General features: G+C 36.6%; 2 protein-coding genes across 7 annotated transcripts in view; both read right to left on the bottom strand.

The window, feature by feature from the left end:
* Positions 1-12,500, bottom strand: part of RBM41 (RNA binding motif protein 41) — a 61,894-nt gene extending 49,394 nt beyond the window's left edge. The window contains exons 1-6 of one of the 2 annotated variants that reach the window (XM_087813591.1): positions 8,753-12,500; positions 8,373-8,508; positions 5,317-5,433; positions 4,555-4,747; positions 4,061-4,265; positions 2,047-2,118 (exon numbers count right to left, since the gene is read on the bottom strand). In XM_087813591.1, coding sequence (XP_087669717.1) covers positions 2,047-2,118; positions 4,061-4,265; positions 4,555-4,747; positions 5,317-5,433; positions 8,373-8,380 — 595 coding nt within the window. In that variant the 5' untranslated portion in view covers positions 8,381-8,508; positions 8,753-12,500. The remainder of the gene's footprint in view (positions 1-2,046; positions 2,119-4,060; positions 4,266-4,554; positions 4,748-5,316; positions 5,434-8,372; positions 8,509-8,752) is intronic. The other variant, XM_016206397.2, reaches the window with a different exon arrangement.
* A 99-nt stretch (positions 12,501-12,599) lies between these two features.
* Positions 12,600-22,279, bottom strand: part of NUP62CL (nucleoporin 62 C-terminal like) — a 76,403-nt gene continuing 66,723 nt past the window's right edge. For 2 of the 5 annotated variants that reach the window (XM_016206391.2, XM_016206392.2), the window contains exon 10: positions 12,600-14,050. In XM_016206391.2, the coding sequence (XP_016061877.2) occupies positions 13,956-14,050 (95 nt within the window). In that variant the 3' untranslated portion in view covers positions 12,600-13,955. Of the gene's footprint in view, positions 14,051-14,820; positions 14,868-22,279 lie in introns of those variants that run through there. The other 3 variants (XM_016206393.2, XM_016206394.2, XM_016206395.2) reach the window with 3 other exon arrangements.

Raw genomic sequence — 22,279 nt, 5'->3', positions numbered from 1 at the left:
ACTATAAGGAAATTCCACTTCACACGCATTAGGATGGCTATTATAAAAATTAATAAAAGAAAATAACTGTTGGCAAGGGTACAGAGAAACTGGAACCCTTGTGCATTGGTGGTGGGAATGTAAAATGATATAGCCTTTATGGAAACCAGTATGGGGGTTACTTAAAAGAATAAATAAACACAGAATTACCATATGACCCAGCAATTCTACTTCTGGGTATTTACTCAAAAAAATTTAAAGCAGAGACTTCAACAGATACTTGTAAATCCAGGTTCATAGCAGCATTATTCACAACAGTCAAAAGGTAGAAGCAACACAACTGTCTACTGACAGATGAATAGATTAAAATGTGGTGTATCCACACGATGGAATATTAGTCAGCCTTAAAAAGGAAGGAAATTCTGACACATGCTACAACATGGATAACCTTGACGACATTATGCTAAGTGAAATAAGCCAGACACAAATATTATATGATCCCACTTACATGAGGTACCTAGCATAGTCAAATTCAGAGAGACACAAATTAGAATGGTGGTTGCCAGGAGAGGGGGGAATGGGGAGTTAGCGTTTTTTAATGGGTACAGAGTTTCAGTTTGGAAAGATGAAAAAGTTGTGTAGATAAACGGTGGTGATGGTTGCACAACAATGTATATACTTAATGCCACAGAACTCAACACTTAAAAATGGTTAAAACAGTAAATTTTAGTTAGATATATTTTACCACAATAAAAAGTTTGTTCCACAAAAGACAGTGTTAAAAGAATGAAAAGACAAGCTACATAATGGGATAAAATATTTGCAAATCAGATATCCAACAAAGAATTGTGTTTAGAATATTATAAAGAACTCTCAAAAGTCATCAGGAAGAAAATAAACAACCCAATTAAAAACAGCCAAAGATTTGAACAGACACTTCAGCAAACAGGATATAAGGATGGCAAATAAGCATATGAAAAGATGTTCAACATCATTAGCCACTGAGGAAGTGCAAATTAAAACTACAATGAAATACCACTTCACAGTTAATAGAATAACTAAAATAAATATCAACAATACCAAATGCTGACAAAGATGTAGAGCAACTGGAACTCTCATACATTGCTGGTGGAAATGCAAAATGATTTAGCCACTCTGGAAAATGGTTTTGCAGTTTCTTATAAAGTTAAACAAACACTTACCATATGACCCAGTAATCCCACTCCTAGATATTTACCTTAGAGAAATAAAAATTTTATGTTCACACATAAACCTGTACAAGAATGTTCATATCAGTATTATTCATAATCACCATAACCTGAAAACAGCTCAAATACACTTCGATGGGTGAATGTATAAACAAACTTTGGAACATCCATACAATGGAACACTACTTAGCAAAATGAATGAACTATTGATATACACAACTTAGATGAATCTCAACGGCATTACACTGAATGAAAGAAGGTACTCTCAAAAGATTATATATCTTGTGATTCCATTTGTAAGACATTCTCTAAGAGACAAAACTACAGTGATGGAAAACAGATCAGTGATTGCCAGAAATTATGGGTGGAGTGGTGATGGAGCTCTGTCCTGACTGTGGTGGTGATTACATGAATCTAAATGAATTACATGATTTACAATTCACAGAACTGTATATAAAAAATCAGGCAATTTTATTGTAAGTTCATGTTAAAAATAAAAGAAAATATTAGCTATTATATCATCATCATCATCATCATCAATAGTTATACTTTACTGATTAATAAAAATATTCAGAGTTACTTGTGAAATAGTATCTAAAAATCATTAGGTTGTTTTATGTCTGATACAATAACTTAAAGGTATAGAGAAAAAACTCAACAACACTAAATGTAAAAGCTTTACAACTTCTTCTAGCTCCTCTCTTTAATATTCTATATCAGGATAATATGCTCTCTCTGGATCATTTCCTAGAAACATTGTTATATACTGAATATGGAATTAAATAAGCACTCAACTTAGAAGTCTGGGACCCTAGGTTACATTCCTAAATCTAACACTGTAAGAAAACTCTCGACTTGCCTTTTGTGCCTAATTTTATCTTCCTCTTCATTGAGGTCATGTACTTGTCTGCACTTGTCTTTTTGTGGTATGCTGTGAAGGTTTAAAGCAAGGAGTTTCAAAGATAGGAAACAGAACAGATTCATACACCACCCGCCCACCCCCAAATACCAGGCACTGCTCTAAGTGGTTTCCATGTATTACCTGAATTCTCCTAACAATCCTACTAGATAGCTACTATAAATATTCTCATTTTACAAACAAAGAAACTGAAGCATAGAGAGGTAACTTGTCCAGAATCTTATAGCTAGTAAGTGAGGCACCAGAATTTTCCCAGGAGTATGCTTCCAGAGCCCATGTTCTTAATCAGTATGTTATAATGTCTCTCTACAAAGGCTATTCATTTGTTCTTTTCCTTCCTTCACCACTGTTCTTCCATGTCTGTGGTCTCTAACAAATCATTCATTCATTCTCATGGCTTTACCTATGATCTAAGCACAGATGATTCCCAATTCTAGAGATCTAGTTCTGACCTCTCTCCTGAGCTTCACTGTTGCATTTCTGTATCCTCAATATCTATATTTAATGATCCTGCCATTCTCACTAATTCAACATGTTCAAAACCAAACTCATTATTTTCCTCAAAATTTCCCCATAAAAGCTTTCTTAATTTTGACAATTGTTAAGTCACACAGCCTTGAAACATCTGGGTTACCTTTGACATACTCCTCTCTATTGACTGTCCTCCTTCAGCCTCAGTCAACAAGTTTTACCAATTCTTCCTTTGTAATGTCTCTTACAACCATACCTACCTCTCTTTCCAATTCCACTGCCATCTTTGTAGTCCATATCTTCATGCCAAAAGGACTGTATTACCTCCTAAATCATATCCCCTGCTTCCATCTTTTCCTCTCTTTCATCATACATGGTGGGGCAAAAGTAGGTTTACAGTTGTGGGTAGGCAAAATACAGAGCTTATTCTTGTATTATTATTTATTAATTATTGTATTATTTTCCATATAAACCTACTTTTGCCTCACCCTGTATTTCTTGGTCACCACATTAATCATTTTCGAATACTGCTTTTCTCATGTTACTCCTGGCTCAAAAACCTTTAACCATATCCCAGCTAACTAACTGAATACACCCCACCACAGAAAAGTAATTTTAGCTCCTTTGTTTCTCATAACACCCTCGAACACACCATAGTGATCACAAAATCTGCTCCAACAGAAATGCCTTTCTTTCTCCTTCCTAAAGAATAGGTAGTATTAAAGAACATTTAAATCTTACCTCCTCTGAGAGGACTTTTTTGGTCATGTTAATTCACAGTAGCCTTTCCCTCCTCTGAACTCCTACAGCACTTAACAACTGTATCTAGCATTGTTACCAAAATGTCATGTTTCTCTCAAACCTGATTGTAATTGGCACAAAGTCAGGAACCATTTCTTAAACTTCTGGGCACCTTCCACAGTGCCTGGCAAAACCTATCTGTTAATCTCATTCTTTCTGATTAAGACACAGACCATTCTCTATACATTTTGGGCTAATTTATAGTTCAGTCTAAAAACTTACAATCTAGCCTCACCTTCCTTTCTAGTGTCATCTCCTGTAATTAATTCCCTGCCAAGTCCTATACTGCCTACCACACTGAACTTTTCATTGTTCCAGGTCCTTTCACAATCTTCTTCCTATTCACCTATTATCTGTAATACCCTCTCCACCTAGGTAACCTGACAAATGTACGTTACTCCATCAAGACTTAGTACAAATGTCAACTCCTGGCTCCTCCAACTAGACTTAGATACTCTATGTTCTATGCTCCCTCAGCATTTTATTCGCATGTTTACAGACAGCAATTGAATTGCAACTAACTCTGAACATATTTGTCTCTCTTACAGGACTACACATTCCTCAAGAGTAGTAATAGTTTGACTTCCCCCTACCCTCTTCGCTAACTCTTCGTATTTAATATGCTGATGGTAAATCTCTCTCTCAGTGAAAGAACATATCAAAGTTAGTGGCGATCACATACCTTGGTAATAAAGAGCCTTAAGGAAGGAGTGACGATCAGCTCCCTGAAATAAAGACTTTTCTATTTCCATTTCTCGCCGGGTCAGCTGTTTGCTCTTTGCAAATCTCTGTGGCAGGCAAAGGATGCGCTGGCGCTCCGAGATCCTTTCTTCAATATCTTGAAGACAGTTTTGTATTGCTTCAGGGGTTGCCCTCAGTCTCGTCCTCTGAAACCAGAGAAATGAGAGGGCATATATCATAGAGGACACACCCTGAAAGGGATAGTCTGATCCCTCAAGTAAGAAAGAAGATGATCAGGGCCCAGAAAGGAGCATTTACAGATGTTGCAGCTAATCAGTCAAGGGATAGCTTCTCTTTTCCAAGGTCCCTGTCCTAGGAACCAAAGAAGATTCAGACACAAAGTTCAGTTTTGTAAGAACTAAAAATAAAAAAGTTCTTGGTGCCAAATGAAGAGATACTGCTCTCCATTTTCTAGAAAAAAATTGTCCCACTCACCTTTTCACCTGAAACATGGCTCTTCCAGATTAAGATCTCTGTTTCATTGAGCCCTAGTTCCCTAAGAGCAGCAGTTTCCTGGTCCTTTTCATGCAGTGTTTGGAACTGGGATAAAGTCATAGTCCCAGCTGCTTCCTTCCCAAAGGGCTTGTACATAGTACCAGGAGCAAAGCTCTCTTTCTTAGATACACATCTGCAAACCAAGAAGGAAGAGAGTAAGAACATCTTCAAGTTACCACAATTCACAGAAATGGAGCTTGCCATTAAAAGAGGCACAATGAAACTCATCAACAATTTCTCTCTCGAGTGCTATTTCTAGGCTGAAACACCACTACAACAATATGGAACTCCACCAATAGTCCCCTCATCCAGGACTAATAATTGACTGAATCAAATATTTATTTATTGAATATCTACTATGCATCAGGCATTGTGCTGGGTACTGAGGTTAAAAAGATAAAAATGGTTTCTGCCTTTGTGGAAGAACACTGGAAGGAGAGGCAAATAAACAGGCAATGATAATACTGGGTTCTAAGTGCTATGTATGTTAAGGGAAGACACAGGAAAGGTACTTAGCCTAGACAAAGTGGAATATGGGAAGATTTGTAGAGGAAGAGACACAGAGGCGAAACCCTGTCTAATATGTAGACGTTTGTCAAGGAAAGCGGGGTGGGAGAGGAGTGTTCCATCCAGGCTTTAAGAGGGTCACCTAGAGGTGAGGGTCTATGATACTCTATACCTGTTTGCAAAGTCAGTACTTACTCCTCAAAGGAGACAGAGGTGTCAAGTTGATGCTGAAGGAGGCTTTTCAGCTGCCTCTCCCCTTCTGTTTCCAACTCTTCCAGGACATGCTCATCACTCTTCACACAGCTGTTTACCCTGGAGTAGATATAGGATATATACAGAAAGCAGACGAGATAGTGAAATCTCAGAATCTATTCTTTACCTATATTATCTACCTTTAGTGAGCCCATTTGTTCAAAGACCCTTCTCTAACAATCCATTGTACTTTATTATTCATTCCACAAACATTTCAATACCTACTTACACACAACACATTGTAAGGTACTGATGGAGTCAAAGGTATTCAAGACATAGTCCCTATCCTCAAGGAGTTTGCAGTTTATTTAGGGAGTTTGCATATATATTTATATGAGTGTATGTGTTGTATGCATGTGCCTGGCAGGGAGGAGAGAGGGAGTAAGAAGGAGGGGAGGGGAGGGGAGGGGAGGGGAGGGGAGGGGAGGGGAGGGGAGGGGAGGGGAGGGGAGGGGAGGGGAGGGGAGGGGAGAATAATAATACAAAGAAGCATAAGCCACATTAGGAGTTCACAGAAGAAAGAAATGATTGGGAGCTAGGAGGGTAAATGAAGACTTCTTAAACTGGCATTTAAAGGGCTGGGTGTGATGAAGGAAAGAAGAGGGAGAGCAAGTACAAGGAGATGCTCTGGGGGATAATGAGAAGTTCAGTTTAGCTGGCAAGCAAGTATGGGATGACTGGGGATTAATCTTGGAGGGGTAATTAGACTCAGATTGTGAATGGCCTTAAATACATCAACTAAGGGGCCTAGGTCTTAATGTATAGGTATTAGAAAGTAATTTATTAGGCAGTTAAATGACATGGTACAAGTGATGGTTTAGAAAAAAGAATGTGGTTATAATATGCCTTATGGATTAGTAGGAAAGAAACCAGAAGAACTAGCTGGAAAACTATTTATCAAGGATAAGGTGACAAAAGTCCAAACTAAAGTGGTAATAGTGGACAGAAATGAAGAGTTAGACAAGAGAGGCCCTTTGAAGGTAGGGGTAAAAGAGAAGTAAAAGATAACCTCCAAATTTCAAGCTGTGAAACTGAGAGGATGATGGTTCCAATGAGGGTAGGAGGAAGCTCCAGGTGAAATAGTTTGGAAAAGGGAACATCAGTATTGCTTTAGCCATGTTGAGTCAACTACCTATTACAACTGAAACACCAGCATGAAGTACCAGGAATATTCAAAGACATATTGAGTCTGAGGTGACAGTATAAGTGATATTGGCTAAAAGGAAAGTGAGATATGGGAGGACTGTTGCACAGATAAGTATCAGGATGAACAGGGAAATATCAAGTCATCTGTAGTGTCAGGATCTGGAGCTGTGAAAAGAGGAGATCTCCAAAGGAAAAAGCAAAGAAACAAATGTGAAAAGGATCATAACATTTGTAGCCTAGGCACTACTGTGTAGAAATCTAGGTAATGCTAACATAAGCTAACTAACCATAAGTAATTGAAAACACTAATTCGAGTACAAAGAAATAGCAGAACTATTTAATAGGCAACAACAGATTATAAAAGACAGAAACAAAAAAATGATCTAACTCCATGAGAAAAATAAATATTAAAATACCTTCCTTATAAAACAGTCCTTTATTATTGGGGCTTGGGAAATATCCCTCATAATTATAAGCAAGATTCTCATGCTCTAGAAAGACTTATACTGATTTTGGGAAACGTTAAAATATCCTTAGGCCCAGAGTTTTAAAAATCCTTTTTAAGTGTCTTAATTTTTATTTATTATCTAGAATTCAGAAAGTTCTTGCTAAGTTTAAAGTGGCTTTGAAATCAATAAACCATAGCTAAATACATCAGTACACATGAATCTCAAAAGGAAATGTTGAGTTAAAAAAAGCAAGCCACAGAAAAATGTATACGTGTCCATTTATATAAAGTTAAAAAATGGATAAAATCAGCAACGTTTTGTTTAGGGATAAATTCCTAAGTGGTAAAGGTATTTTTTTAAAAGCAAGGGAATTATTAGTACGAAATTCTGGATAGTGGTCCTTGAGGGGGTAGAGAGGTGAAGTTATCAGGGAGGGGGCACACTGGGGACTTCTAAGGTATTGGTAATGTTCCAGGTCTAAAGCTTGTAGTGGGTATGAGTAATTTATTAGTCTTTAAGCTTTATATATACATTATTTTACATGTATGAGATATATCATAAGAATCATTTTTTTAAAGTCATTTTGAGGCAGGGAAAATCAGTTCCAGTTTCTTAAAAGATGCAAAAACTGACAGTGCAGGACAGCATAGCATCATAAATAATTGTAAATACACAGCCCTATTCCAGAGCGATTATTCTACTTGCAAAGTGAATACAAATCTAATTTAATGAGGAACCTTTGAAAAGGTTTGTGTTCTGTCTAACTGGGAAGCTCAGGCTTTGGGCAATGACTGGCCAAGTTAAAGCTGCCGTTTCCTGCAGAACCAGTAGGGGGAACTGCTCGCACCAGTGCCTTTCTTTTCCAATGATATTGAATCGGTTTTGTACTTGCCTTCTAAATTTGTAGAAACAAAGTGTGACTTACTTTAAGATTTGAAAACGGTACATGCCCGCGTTTTCTTTAATACACAAACCCTGCAAATAAAGGCGCCCACCCTGGTCCCCTTTCGGAGGACAGGGTGGAGGTAAGGGGAGAGGCGCAGGCCTGGGGCGTTTCCGGAGCAAGGCTTCAGTCGGCCAAGACCCTTTCACCTGGGTGGGTCCATTTTTAGTAGGAAGAAGCCACAGCATCCGTCCGGCTCCCGAGGCCCGCGCCATGGCTTAGATGCCTGGGCTGGAAGGACATTCCTGTGGGAACCCGCAGCGGCGGCGGCGGCCCTTCCCGAACTTCGCCCTGCAGGCCCGCTGAGTCCGTCTCCCCAGCTCCCTCCTCTTTTGTCTTCCCTTTCCCAGGAAACCGCATGCCAAGAACGTGACATACCCCACGCGCAAAGTAATAAAAGCCATTTTAAGTTAAAAGGTAAAACAGAGCTCCCTTCCCCTCCTGCTCAGACAGGTCCTTACCTCTTCATGTTTCCACAGGCCCTTTTCTCTAACTTGGGTAAATAGGCCGCGGACTTCAAGTCCCAGAACTCTGCGCGGCCGACTCTGAGGGGATTGTGGTGGAGTGCGGGGCTCTGGGAATTGTAGTAACGCAGAGCTAAAGAAACGGAAAGAGAAAGTACGTTTTGAGTAACCAGTATGTAATAAATTCTTCAACTATTTCTCTTGAGTTTCTCTTAGAGGTTAAAGGCAACACCCCAAATACCCAGCTCATAAACGTAGGAGTCACCTTTGACTTCTGGACCCTCTCATTCGGTATCACCAAATTCTGGCGCCCCCAACTCCCCTCGAATGCGTCCTTATTAGCCCCGCTTCTGCTTGCAAGGACTTATCCCGCCTACCTGCTGTTTCCAGTGGAGCTTTTGGTCAATCCTCCAGTGTAGCTGGAATGATCAGACATAAGTCTGAGGACATCACTTGCGCTAATGGTTCTCTTCTATCTGTAACAGAGGCTTACGAGACATTTACTTCCGGAGAATCAGAAATCCTTGTGTATTCAGGCCCCGAAACCTTTTATTAATTGAGGTGAATCAAGACAGGGGTATAGCATAGTGGTTAAGAACATGGGCACTTAGTTCCCAGAAATGGAAATACAGATGTTCTTAAGTATATGGAAAAAAAAAATGTTTAATCTCACAAGATGGAAATTTCAAAGTACGCTGACTATAAAAAACTTGATCTGTTATCCTCAAAACTGTCAAGTTCATCAAAAACATGGAAAGTCTGAGGAACTGTCACAGCCAAAGGAACCAAAAGAGACATGGTAATGATTAAATGCAATGTGGTATCCTAGATGGATCCAGATCCTGGGAAAGAAAAGGCTCCCTAGGTAAAAACTAAGGAAATATGAATAAACTTACACTTTAGTTAATGATAAGAGTCATGAGCTGTGACAAATATACCAGAGTTATATTAATATGTTAACATTAAGGGAAACTGAGTGGAGGTATATGGAATTCTGTACTGTGCAACTTTTCTGTAAACCTAAAACTATTCTAAAAATAAAGTTTATTTTTTAAAAGCACACTGAAGTAACATTTTTGACCTACCAGATTGGTAAACATCCACAAGGTTGAGAACACACTTGTTTTGTTAAGATCGTGGGGAAATAGGCACTCTCAATACATTGCTAGTAGGAATATAAATTGGTACAACCTTTGGGGAACGCAAATGAAATCATAAATGCACATTCCCTTTAGCATAGCAATTGAATGTATATAAATGGTATCCTCAATGCTATGTATGCTCAAGTATGTGTATATTTACTGCAACATTGCTTATAATAACAAAATACTGAAAACAACTTAAATATCCACAAATTTGATACATCCATTCAATGGAAAACTGTGCAACAGTCTCAAAGATGACCAAGTTCTCTATGGACTGCAACTGAACAATTCTAAAAATATATTTAGTGCAATAACAAAGTGCAGAACAATGTACACAGTATGCTGAGTAAAAAAAGGGGGGCTATATGTATGTGTTTGCTTATATATGCATACAATACCTCTGGGAAAACATACAGACAAGTAGTAAGTGAATGCCTTCAGGTAGAGGAACTGAATGGTGAGGGACAAGGGTAGGAAAAACTCTTCATCTATATCTTTTTGTACCCTTTGACTTTTGAATTACATGATTATATTACCTAGTTGATCTTTTTTAAAAAAAAAAATTAAATGGAACCATTTTTATATCACAAAAAGCCAAAGAAGAAAAATGGGTTTTGGGGGTCACAATGTTTGGATTTTTCAGTTCCCACATTTATTGACAATATAGCATAGTAGGCAATCTGCACTTGAGCTTTTTGCTTTGGCAAGTTACAAGACTGTGTAAGTTTCAACAAGTTTCTTTAACCAGTCTAAGCCAGTTTCCTCATCTATAAAACGGAGATAACACCTCAGAATAGAGTGACTAAAAAGTACTATACAAAAGTATGGTTTTAAAGTCACTTGACATGGTGGTTGTCTGAGTAAATATTCCAAGGTTATTGAATAGGTTCAGATGTATTCAAACTATCTGTATTGCCATGATGATCATGTTAGAAGATAAAACCAAAGAGCAGCTACTGAGAGACATTGTACTTCCTATCCTGAGAACTACTAACAGATCAAAAATCTCATGGGAAGTATTCCTATGATATTGAATTAGTTTTGTACATGCCTTCTAAATTTGTAGAAACAAAGTAATCCTATATGGTGGTGGAGCTCAATTCTGCCGCTCATTCAAACTGTCCAATTAACACATTAATCAATCAGGAAATGGGAACATACACCAAGGTTGCTAATGTGTTTGTCCCTTGGGAAGGTGGCAAAGGGTGAAACAAAACTACACTGACTATTGCACCAGACTTGTATACAACGTCTAATAAAACATACAGCCTCTTGGTACTGAAGTGGTACACACTACATTACAAATCCACTAGGTGGGATGAGTGGAGAATAAATGGCTAAAAAGATATATTCATATAGGCTGAAATTGCAACCGGATAGCAAGGTCATAAGGAAGTACCAAATGTACCAGAATATGACTGTAGCTAGCCCGAGTGGTAGGTACCAAGGGACAAACATTCTGAAAACTGCAGTAGGAGGAAAACTAGGTTATTTCTAGCTCTGCCAAACTTATTAACTGTGGAATAATAGCTATTCTGTTTCCCATGGCATCCCTCTCCTTAGTTTAAAAGGACATCAGACAGTATATAAAAAGCTTTGAGATGTCTAGATGTTATTCATGGACACAAAGATATTAGCATGAGGTAATTTTGCCCCTAGAAGAATTTATGACAAACTGAAAAATATGCTTCATTTGTCTTTCTGACAATTAAACAAGCTTAGTTTAATTAAGCCAGAAGCTCCTCCTTAACAGAGACATATTTTCAGGATTTGTTCTTTTGGGGCATTTGGTTCACAGCACACTTCTGATGAATACATTATGAAGTAATTGTCATTTCCAGATATGGAACTAGATGCTAAAACCAAAAATCTTTTCTTGAAGAAGAATAGCATCACTTGTTTAATATTATATGTAAACAACTGTGCATGTCTTTCCCATTCCCTTTATGAGATAGCATAAATGCTGTTATAGAGAACAAATATAGCATCTTTTTCAAAAAACAAAAAAGTAGTCAAGCACTGAGAAAGTGTAAACGACAAATTAAAAAAATTCTCCTTCAGCTAATCTTAGCTGGCCTTTAATCATGGTTAGGAGGGGCTCAAGATTTCAGCACCTTACATAAATGCTGCCTTAAAATTACTGGCAAAAATAGGTAATTTCTCATCTTTTAATTACTATTTGTTCAACAATGTCATGTTGAACCAGAGTCAGAAGGAACCTTAGGGATAATTTAGTTCAAGGCTCCAAATTCCAAACAGTACATTAAGATCTACCAGTAAATTTTGCAGTGTTACTGTATTAAAATGGAAGCCACTTACCATCCACTGTCCTCTTCTATGTCCTGGAAAAAACACTAGATCTCCCAGTACAAAGTCAATAGGAGTACTGTAGCCTCTTCTTTATTTTACTAAGGAACTTTATAGTCAGCACTTACTGGTAGTTAAAAGACATAAAAGAATCACAAAACTTCAAAGAAATGAAAACTCATTTCTTTCCACTGGGAAAAACTTAACATGGGCCAATTTTTTCATGTTATAGACAAAATATAGTGTCCAAATGAAATTGTCTAACTAATTAAGAAGCAACAAGACAAAATCCAGTATTTCCTCCAATACTGAATGTGGAACTTAATTTATGAACAGACTATTTTACTGGAGTTGGATCTCTGAAAACAATAGGGAAACATTCTTATCTAGGGTATAATAGTATGTAATAATACTGGACTCGAAAATAAAGATTACTCAAGATTATCCTCAAAAGCTCTTTACCTACAGAAATCACCCACAAAATTAAATGGTCTCTAGATTATTTTCATTTTCTATAATTTTGAGTGGTAACAAAAAGTTACCAAATAAGAAGTTGCTACTTTGAGAAGTTTGGGTAGGAAGAAAAGAGGCCATGTAAGTACTACTATTTAATTTACTCATAAGGTGATGAAAGTCACTAATACTCATTTGAAAAATATTTTCTTTCCTTAATATGCACCCCTCAGGATGGTCATGTGCACTCAGTTCAACAGAAATTTAGCTCATGAATTCTAGGAAACTAAGCACTAGTCACTAAAAAACTTTCAAGTAGTTTATTTTGGTGTTATATTTTTATTTTTTAGAATATCACCATTATTTGTGACTTAGGTTAAACATGAAACACAAGAGATCAGATTGTTCTCAAGCTAAGAACAGGACTTTTTCTTGAAAAACATATGAACAAATAAACAAATAACTATAAATCATATGTTAAAACCAAGTAAAACACCAGCATATCTGTACATCAAAAATAAATTGCCTGAACTTTGACCTTTCAAAAATAACCTAATTCAAGTCTCAAATCCACTCTAACTTTTTCACCCATCTCTGAATTTCTATAGCACACTTTCCGTAACTCATAACACACTCCCTTGTATTGTCTATATTGTTTTTATACAGATAGGCATTAATTATATATCAAGCTAGACAGTAATTTACCTTGAGGAGAGAGGCTTTACAGTATCTACTACTTTGTAACAGGCACCCATCAAAGACTAGCTGGCATTAATTTTTTGGCAGGCATTTCCCTATGATCTAGTTTTTTCTTCCCCTAAGAGTTTATTTTTGGTAAAAGGCAGGAAAATTAGTTTTTCTACAAGAGAAACCTGCTTCTAAATGATAATTTGAAAATCTTGATATATATTATATATTTTAAAAGACACAAAAATAATGGAGAAGTGGGAATAACAGATTAGGTACTATAACTTTATAAAGGCCTGCCTAAATCAAGAAGCAGCACATACTCATCTAATTTATGAAAACTAAAAATTTTTATAAACAGCACAATACTGTGATACTGGATATATTACCTGTACACATAACTATTACTATTATTAATAAACCTTTGGGACACTCAATTTTGTGCCCAACAAGACATCAGTTATATGGAATTTAGGAGAGTAAGATACAAATTATAAAACAGAGTTAACATCTAATAGGCTGCTTCCTAGACAAAAGTATTAGCTTTGCCCTGCCAGCATGACTCAGTGGTTGAGTATCGACCTATGAACCAGGAGGTCATGGTTCAATTCCCGGTCAGGGCACATGCCCAGGTTGCCGGCTTGATCCCAAGTAGGGGCATGCAGGAGGCAGCCGATCAATGATTCTCTCTCATCATTGATATTTCTATCTCTATCTCCCTCTCCCTTCCTCTCTGAAATCAATAAAAACATTTATATTTTAAAAGTATTAGCTTTGATTTGCTAATACTGAAAGCCAAACTACAGTATAATTCTCAACAGCACAATATTTAAATGAAAAAAAAAAAAAAAAAAAACACACCCTAAACACACACATTTTTATTGGAACCAAAGATTATATACCAATTGTAACTACTACTCTATTTAATGTCATCAAAATTTGCAGATAATGGTATAAACCAAAAATAACATGCTGACAATATGGTAATTCAATTAAAAGCCATCCTGACATTGTGTTCTTGTTCCTGGTGAAGACGATTCTGGAAAACCTGTGCTACCTCTTCTACCTTCCTTTGCAGCATGCCTGTAGGGGGAAAACATCATGCATCATTAACCTGGGACCAAAAAATACCAGGAACATAATAACTTACATTTTCCCTTCAATATATGATTTATAAAACTTTACATATTGATTTTTATGGCTTTAAATGTTACAAAATACAGAAGATAAAAAAGCATTCATCTGTTTGGAAACTATGAAAACAGTAGACAAAACTGTTCTTCATTTGCCCTCCCTAGCTTTCCAGCAAATAGCAATCTACTTGACATTTACGTTTTGTTGAAGAGAAGTGTTAGTGCTTTTTACACATTATAGCCTAAAAGTGCCAAACAGATGGTCATTAAATTGCGGGTATAGATTTTTGTAGGTCTTTGGTGGCCTATAAGCAAATTAATACACTGAGTGTGTTCACATTTCTGTTCCCTTTCTAATAATTTCTTTAACTTGGTGGTTGTTAAATTTGCTTAGGGGCAGAGCAACACAAATACCATTAATTTTACTATATAAAACAGGAACTTTCTATAGTAAAAATAAGCTTTTGAAGTAAGCATGATAATCTGAGTTTTTCTTTTAACGTGCACAAATAAACTTGGTCATTTGTTTTAGTGTTCATTAATGCTCACTAGTTGATAAGCAATAAATGGTGCCAGGGATTTAAGAAAAACTTTATAAGGGAAAAACTAAAGATTTGAAACAATATACTTGAACTTCATTCAGCCAACAGGAAAAGTCCAAATGTTATTCAGTTTCTAAAGTATAATAACCCATCCTATCTTATATAGGCACTGTAAGATCATACCTTGTGAACAAGTGATTTAAAGAATGGTTGTCTCCTGAAAGGCTAAAAAAAAACAATGTATATTGAGCTTAGCAAAACATATCTCCTTTTTGTAGTAATAACTAACTGAAGGGTGCAATTTGCCCCCTAAATAACATTTTTCAATGTGATAGTAATGTAAATGAACACTACTATAAACCATTAACTTGAGGCCAGAAGAATCAACATAAGCACAATCTACTTAATTTGCTGATTGATACATATTAAATGAAAAGCAGAACATTTTATAAAAAATGTAAGAATCATTAGATTCCGCATATGAGTGTGGTCATGTGGTACTTGTCTTTCTCTGACTGGCTTATTTCACTTAGCATGATACTCTCCAAGTCCATCCATGCTGTCCCAATGGGTAAGAGATCCTTATTTTTAACATTTGCATAGTATTCCATGGTGTAAATGTCCCACAGCTTTTTTATCCTCTCATCTACTGATGGACACTTGGGCTGTTTCCAGATCTTAGTTATTACACATGATCTCACTCACATGTGGAATCTAATGAACAAAATAAATTGATGAACAAGATAGATACAGAGATATAGAACCATGGAACAGTTGGACAAATTTCATAGGGAAAGTGGAGGTGGGGAGTGGGGGGTAGAGAGATTAACCAAAGAACTTAGATGCATATATATATGACCTATGGACACGGACAATACTGTGGCGAAGACCTGGGGAGGGTGGTGGTGGTGTGGATGCCAGGTGGAGGGGATCAATGGGGGGAAAAAGAGGACATCTGTAATACTTTCAACAACAAAAAAAAGTAAGAATCAATAAAATATCATGAAATACAAGTCAGCATTATTAAGAGAGCCTTACTATAAACATTTTGTCATGTCTTCAAATTGAATTCCCAAGACTATTTCTGTATTAACATACTTTAAATTTTTTAGGAATTTCATTCTTTAAGGACAAAAACTGCACCTAAGCAATTAACTACCTTGATTCTAGTCCAATGATATGTTTCAGTGATTGGTTCCTGAGACCTACTAAACTATATGTTATATATCATACTATAAGTTGAATGCTAGTAAATTTGGGGGAGAATACACCATACACATTTTGACAATATTAAAAAATAATTTTACTGAACAATATGAAAATGAAATTAAGAAAATAATTCCATTTACAATGGTATCAAAAATAAATAAAACACTTAGGAATAAATGTACCAACTATACCCTGAAAAGTACAAAATATTGCTAAAAGAAATTAAAGAAGAGCTAAATAGATATTCCATGTTCATGGATTGAAAGACTCAAAAGTGTAGAGATAGCAGTTCTCCACAAATTGATCTACAAATTCAATGTAATCCCTTTGAAAATTCCAGCAGGCTATTTTTTGTAGAAAGAGACATGCTTTAAATTTTATATGGAAAGGCAAAGGACCCAGAATAGCCAAAACAATCTTGAAAAAGAAGAATAAATTGCAGGAATTGCCCTACTCAATTTTAAAACTTACTATGAAAGCTATAGTAATTGAGACAGTGTGGTATTGACATAGGATAGACAGAGAGATCAATGGTACAGAAAGAAAAATCCATAAATAAAAACCTTATATTTATTGTCAGTTAATTTTTGACAAAGATGCCAAGGCAATTTAATGGGAGAAAGCAGTCTTATTCAACAAATGGTGTGGGGAAAACTGGATATCTGCATGCAAATGAAGTTGAATGCCTACCTCTAATGATGCACAAAAATCAACTCAGGAGGGATTACTGATCTAAAAGTAAGAGCTAAAACTATATGTGAAAAATAAGACACATGTCAATCAACTGATGAACAGATAAACAAAATGTAGTCCAGTCCATACACTGGAATGCTACACAACAATAAGAAAGTATGAAGTCCTGAAACATGTTACAACATAGATGGACCTTGAAAACATTAAGCGAGGCACAAAAGGCCACATATCACATAATTCCATTCATATAATCTCTCCAGAAAAGGCAAATCTATTATGACAGAAAGTAGATTAATGTTTGTCTGGAGTTAGGAGTAGAAATTAACCACAAACAAGCAAGAGAGAACTTTCTGGGGTGATGGAAATGTCCTAAAACTGGATTGTGTGATGTGTGCACACCTCTATAGCTTGAGTTAAACTGCTATTGGTTCAGATGTTATATTTGTGTACAGGGTGGGGCAAATGTAAGTTTACAGTTGTGAGTACTAGAAACAGAGCTTATTCTTGTATTATTAGTTATTGTATGATTTTCCAAACAACTATAAACCTACTTTTTCCACACCCTATAGTTCTTAAAAATTACTCCCTTTCCTAAAACAACCACACTCCAGAAACTGCTTTCAGCCAGCCCCATTTTGTTTAGGAAAAAGTTGTTTTCTTCACCTTAGCCTTGCACATACTTCAGGTAAAGATTAAAAGACTTTCACAAAGTTATAAAAATAACTTTGGTCATTAATGAAAAACATAGCTTTCCAGTGTAATTATTTTTAGTTATACATATAAATATTAGATGATATTAAATTCACTGTCAAAGAAAAAATGTACTTTCATAAACCCTTCTATAGTACACCTCTTACTCTTCTTCTAGAAAAACAATTGGATCAGTAATAGAAAAAACATATTGACAAAAATGGCTAAAAGACACAAATAGGCAACTTAGAAAATAAAATAGAATTGTTTAAAACATTTTTTAAAACCCAACTCCATTAGTAACCAGAGGAATGCAATTAAACAGGGAATAATTATTTTCACCTATAAACCTTAGCAAGGAATGATAAAGATGGTGGTGGTGGTAGTAATGATTATAGAAGTAGTAGTAGTGGAAAGAGTGCAGAAAAAAAAATATCCTAATGAATTTGTGGTGAAAATATAAATTTGTATAACTTACTTGAAGGAACTATAAATCAAAAGCCACAGAAAATAGTGTGGTGAAGTCTGGGAGTGGGGGTGGGTGCCAGAAGGGGTCAATGGGGGAAAAAAGGGACATCTGTAATACTTTCAACAATAAAGATAAAAAATTTTAAAATGACATTACTCCTAATTCAGCATTTGAAATTCTACAAATTTTATCTATGTCTAATAACCATATATTTACCCTAAAATGTAGCTACACCTATACTCACTGCAGCACAATTTAAAATAACAAAATGTTGGAAACCAGCACCTAACAATTAACCAATACCTGATAATGAGATAATAGTTAAATAAACTATGGTTTATCCATATAATAAAAAAATTAGCAGCCAAGAGAATGTAGAATATTCAATAGCATGAAATTATATTCACATACATCTCTCTGTTAGCTAAGTATCTCTTTTCCTGTCTGTACTTAGCAGGGGACAGTTTTTTTTAAGTATATTGGTTGCCAAGTTCATGTCAGACATTGTTAGGTTCTAAAGTTACAGAAATAACTAACACATAATCTCTATCATTAAGAAGCTAAAATTCCAGTAAGAGGGTCAGACATGTAACACTATAACTGCAATACTGTATGATAAATGTTGACAGACCTCCATGTCTAATGTGGATAAACAGGCTGTGGACTTCAAGTCCCAGAACTCTGCGCGGCAGACCCTTAAGCAATTATGGTGAGTGTGTGGTGTTGGGAATTATAGTAGGGCAGAGCTAAAGAATTTATTCAGTAATGGGTATGTTGTAAGTTGTTCAAGTTTTGATTTAATTTCACATAGGGCTTAAAGGCAACACACAAAATAGCCATCTCATAAACCTAGGAGTCATCTTTGACTTCTTAACTCTTTCTTCCATTATCACTAAAAGCCAAAATTAAGACTAGTATCTTCAGGCTCCCATCTAAGAGTATTTTTTTCTTTTACAGTGCACCTATTGGTCGACCGCTGTGAAAATTTTAAATAAAAAGTATTATGCTGAGGATCAGATTCCGAGATGGTGGTAGATTAAGTGGAAGCTACACTGACACTCTCCCTGAACCAAACTGGAATTACAACTAAAATATAGAAAAACCATCCTGAATAATCAACTGATGAATAGCTGAAGAGAACCCTCATAACCAAGGACTTAAAGTGGAGACCACATAGAAACTGGTAGGAAATGCAGAGGCATAAGAGGGCTGACTGGGCACCCACAGGTAGCATCTGATGGTCCGGAGGGATATCTCAGCTGTGGGGGGTTCCCACTGAAAACTCTGGGGTATAAATCCCAAGCTGAACTCCCCAGCCCAGAGCACCAGAACTGAGAAAGATGCCCACATAATATCTGGCTGTTAAAAGCAGTAGGGTTTCTGTCTGCCAGGGAGAGACAGCTGGAAATGCGGGATCCTTTTAAAGGGCCAGCACAAAAAATTTCTAGTACAGTCACTCACCTTGGGCTCCAGTGGTGAAAGGGCAGAGTAGACTAGAGCTGTACAAGGAGGGTCCAGGGGTTCTGGCTCTGGGAATGGAGTTCAGAGGGCAGCCATCTGGGTTACTGTGCTGAGTCGTACCCCCAACTGCAGAGGACATCTTTCTCAGGCAGACCTTTGCCCGCCAGGCAGCTTTTGCCTGGGGGAGGGGGGAAGCAATTACCCCACCCACTGGAAAACCTCATTCATTATAAAATGCCTGTGGAGTTTACACCTTGGTGAGGTCTACACCCTCAGACACATTAAGAGATCAGAATAACAGCCTGCAGGCAAAGGTGGGTCACTGGATGCTTTGACTCTTTTGCTGATCTGCTTCTGGGACCTCCTGGGGTCCAGACCTTGGTGTGCATCCAGGTCCTTTCCAATAGCACCCAGCACGAGCAGAGGAAGCCACAAGCTGTTGAATGTTGATAGCTCCAAACATGGCACCCATGGCCAGAGAGAAACAGTGTATGACATTGGCATGCACCAGAGACCCTCCAAAAAGGCTGGGAGTCCTAGCAGATCTACCTAATACATAGAACCAACCCCAACAGGATGCCAAAATGGGGAGAAAGAAAAAAAAAAAAAGCCCAAACTGAAAGACCAAGGGAATTCTCCAGAAGAACTAAATGAAATTGTGATAAGCAAGTTATCAGATATAAAATTCAGAATACTGATTGTAAGTATGCTGAAAAGTATGAGAAAAGAAAAGGAAACTATGAAGTAAATTAAGAATGACATAGAAGAAATAAAGAATACATTGGAAGGAATAAAGAGAAGATTACTGTAAGCTGAGGATTGGATCAGTGAATTAGAAGACAGGGTAGAAAAAAAAAATCACTCAATCAGAGGTACAAAAAGAAAAAAGCAATTAAAAAACAGGAGGAGAGTTTAAGGGAGCTGTGGGACAACATGAAATGTAACAATATTTGTATCATAGGAGTTCCAGAAAGTGAAAAAGAAAACAGGGGATAGAGTACTTTGAAGAAATAATGGCAGAAAAACTCCCTAACCTGGTGAAGGAAAAAGTCACACAAGTTGAGGAGAGTCCCAAGCAAGAAGACCCCAAAGAGGACCATGCCCAGACACATCATAATTAAAATGCCAAAAATTCAAGACAAAGAGAGAATCTTAAAAGCAGCAAGTGAAAAGCACTCTGTTACCTACAAAGGAGCACCCATACGGCTGTCAGCTGACTTCTCATCAGAAACTGTACAGGCCAGAAGGGAATGGCATGAAGTATTCAAGGTAATGAAAAGCAAGGATCTGAAATCAAGAGTACTCTATCCAACAAAGCTATCATTTAAAATGGATGGTGAAATAAAGAGCTTCCCAGACCGAAAAAAAAAAAAAAAAAAAAAAAAAGCTAAAGGAGTTTATCACCACCAAAACAGCATTGCAAGAAATGTTAAAAGACTGCAGTAATAAGTAGAAATGGGAGAGAGAGAAATATAGCCATAAAGAATTAAAATGGCAATAAATAAGCACTTATCAATAATAACCTTAAATGTAAATGTATTAAATGCTCCAATCAAAACACATAGGGTATCTGAATGGATAAGGAAACACGATCCAAATATATGCTGTCTATAAGAGACCCACCTCAAGAAAAAAGACTCACACAGGATGAGAGTGAAGGAATGGAAAAAAATTTTACATGCAAAAGGAAATGAAAAAAAAAGCTGGGATAGCAATACTCATACCTGACAAAATAGACTTTGAACTGAAGGCCATAACAAGAGACAATAAAGGTCACTACTTAATACTAAAGGGATTGATCCAGCAAGAGTATATAACCCTGGTAAACATATATGAACCCAATATAGGAGGACCTAAATATATAAAAAAAACTTCTAGAGGACTTTAAAGGAGAGATCAACAGCAACACAGTCATAGTAGGGGACTTTAACACCCCACTGACTTCACTGTACAGATCCCTAGAAAAAAAAATCAACAAGGAAACAGTGACCCAAAATGGCACACTAGGTCAGATGAATTTCATTGATATTTAAAGAACATTCCACCCCAAAGCAGCAGAATATACATTCTTCTCAAGTGCACATGGGACATTCTCAAAGATAGACCACATGTTAGGACACAAAACAAGTCTCTACAAGTTCAAAAAGATTGAAATCATATCAAGCATCTTCTTGGATCACAATGGCATAAAATTAGAAATCAACAACAGTAAAAACATTCAAACATGTGGAAGCTAAATAGCATGTTATTATACAATGAATGGGTTACCAATGAGATCAAGGAAGAAATAAAAAACTTCCTGGAAACAAATGAAAATGATTAGACAACAACCCAAAATCTAAGGGACACAGCAAAAGCAGTCCTGTGAGGGAAGTTCATAGTACTATAGCTCTACCTCAAAAAACAAGAAAACCTTTAGTAAACTAACTAACCTTGCAACTTAAAGACTTGGAAAGTGAACAACAAGAAAGGCCAAGAGTAAGTAGAGAAGGAAGGAAATGATTAAAATCAGAGAGGAAATACATGACATGGAGGCTAAAAAAGTACAAAAGATCAATGAAACCAAGAGATGGTTCTTTGAAAAAATCAACAAGAGTGATGAACTTTTAGCTAGACTCATCAGAAAACAAAGAGAGAGGACTCAAATAAATAAAATCAGAAACAGAAGAGGTGAAATAACAACTGAAACCAGAGAAATCCGAATGATTATAAGAAAATACTATGGACAACTATATGCCAACAAGCAGTAAAATGTGGATGAAATGGATGAATTCCTAGAAAAATACAATCTTCCAAACCTGAGTAAGGAAGAATCAGAGAACCTGAATGGGCCAATAAAAGCTGATAAAATTGAAGTAGTAATAGAAATACTCCCAGCAACAAAAGCCCCGGTCTGGACAGCTTCACAGGTGAGTTTTATCAAGCTTTCCAAGAAGAACTAACACTTATCTTCCTCAAACTATTCCAAAAATCTAAGATGAAGGAACACTTCCAAACTCTTTTCATGAGGCCAACATTATTCTAATTCCAAAACCAGATAAAGACACTACAAAGAATGAAAATTACAGGCCAATATCCCTAATGAGCATAGATCCTAAAATCCTCAACAAAATAC

This window comes from Miniopterus natalensis, chromosome X (assembly GCF_054644295.1).
Source record: "Miniopterus natalensis isolate mMinNat1 chromosome X, mMinNat1.hap1, whole genome shotgun sequence".
In the NCBI taxonomy this organism is placed as follows: domain Eukaryota; kingdom Metazoa; phylum Chordata; class Mammalia; order Chiroptera; family Miniopteridae; genus Miniopterus; species Miniopterus natalensis.
This window is presented reverse-complemented; position numbering and strand designations above follow the sequence as displayed.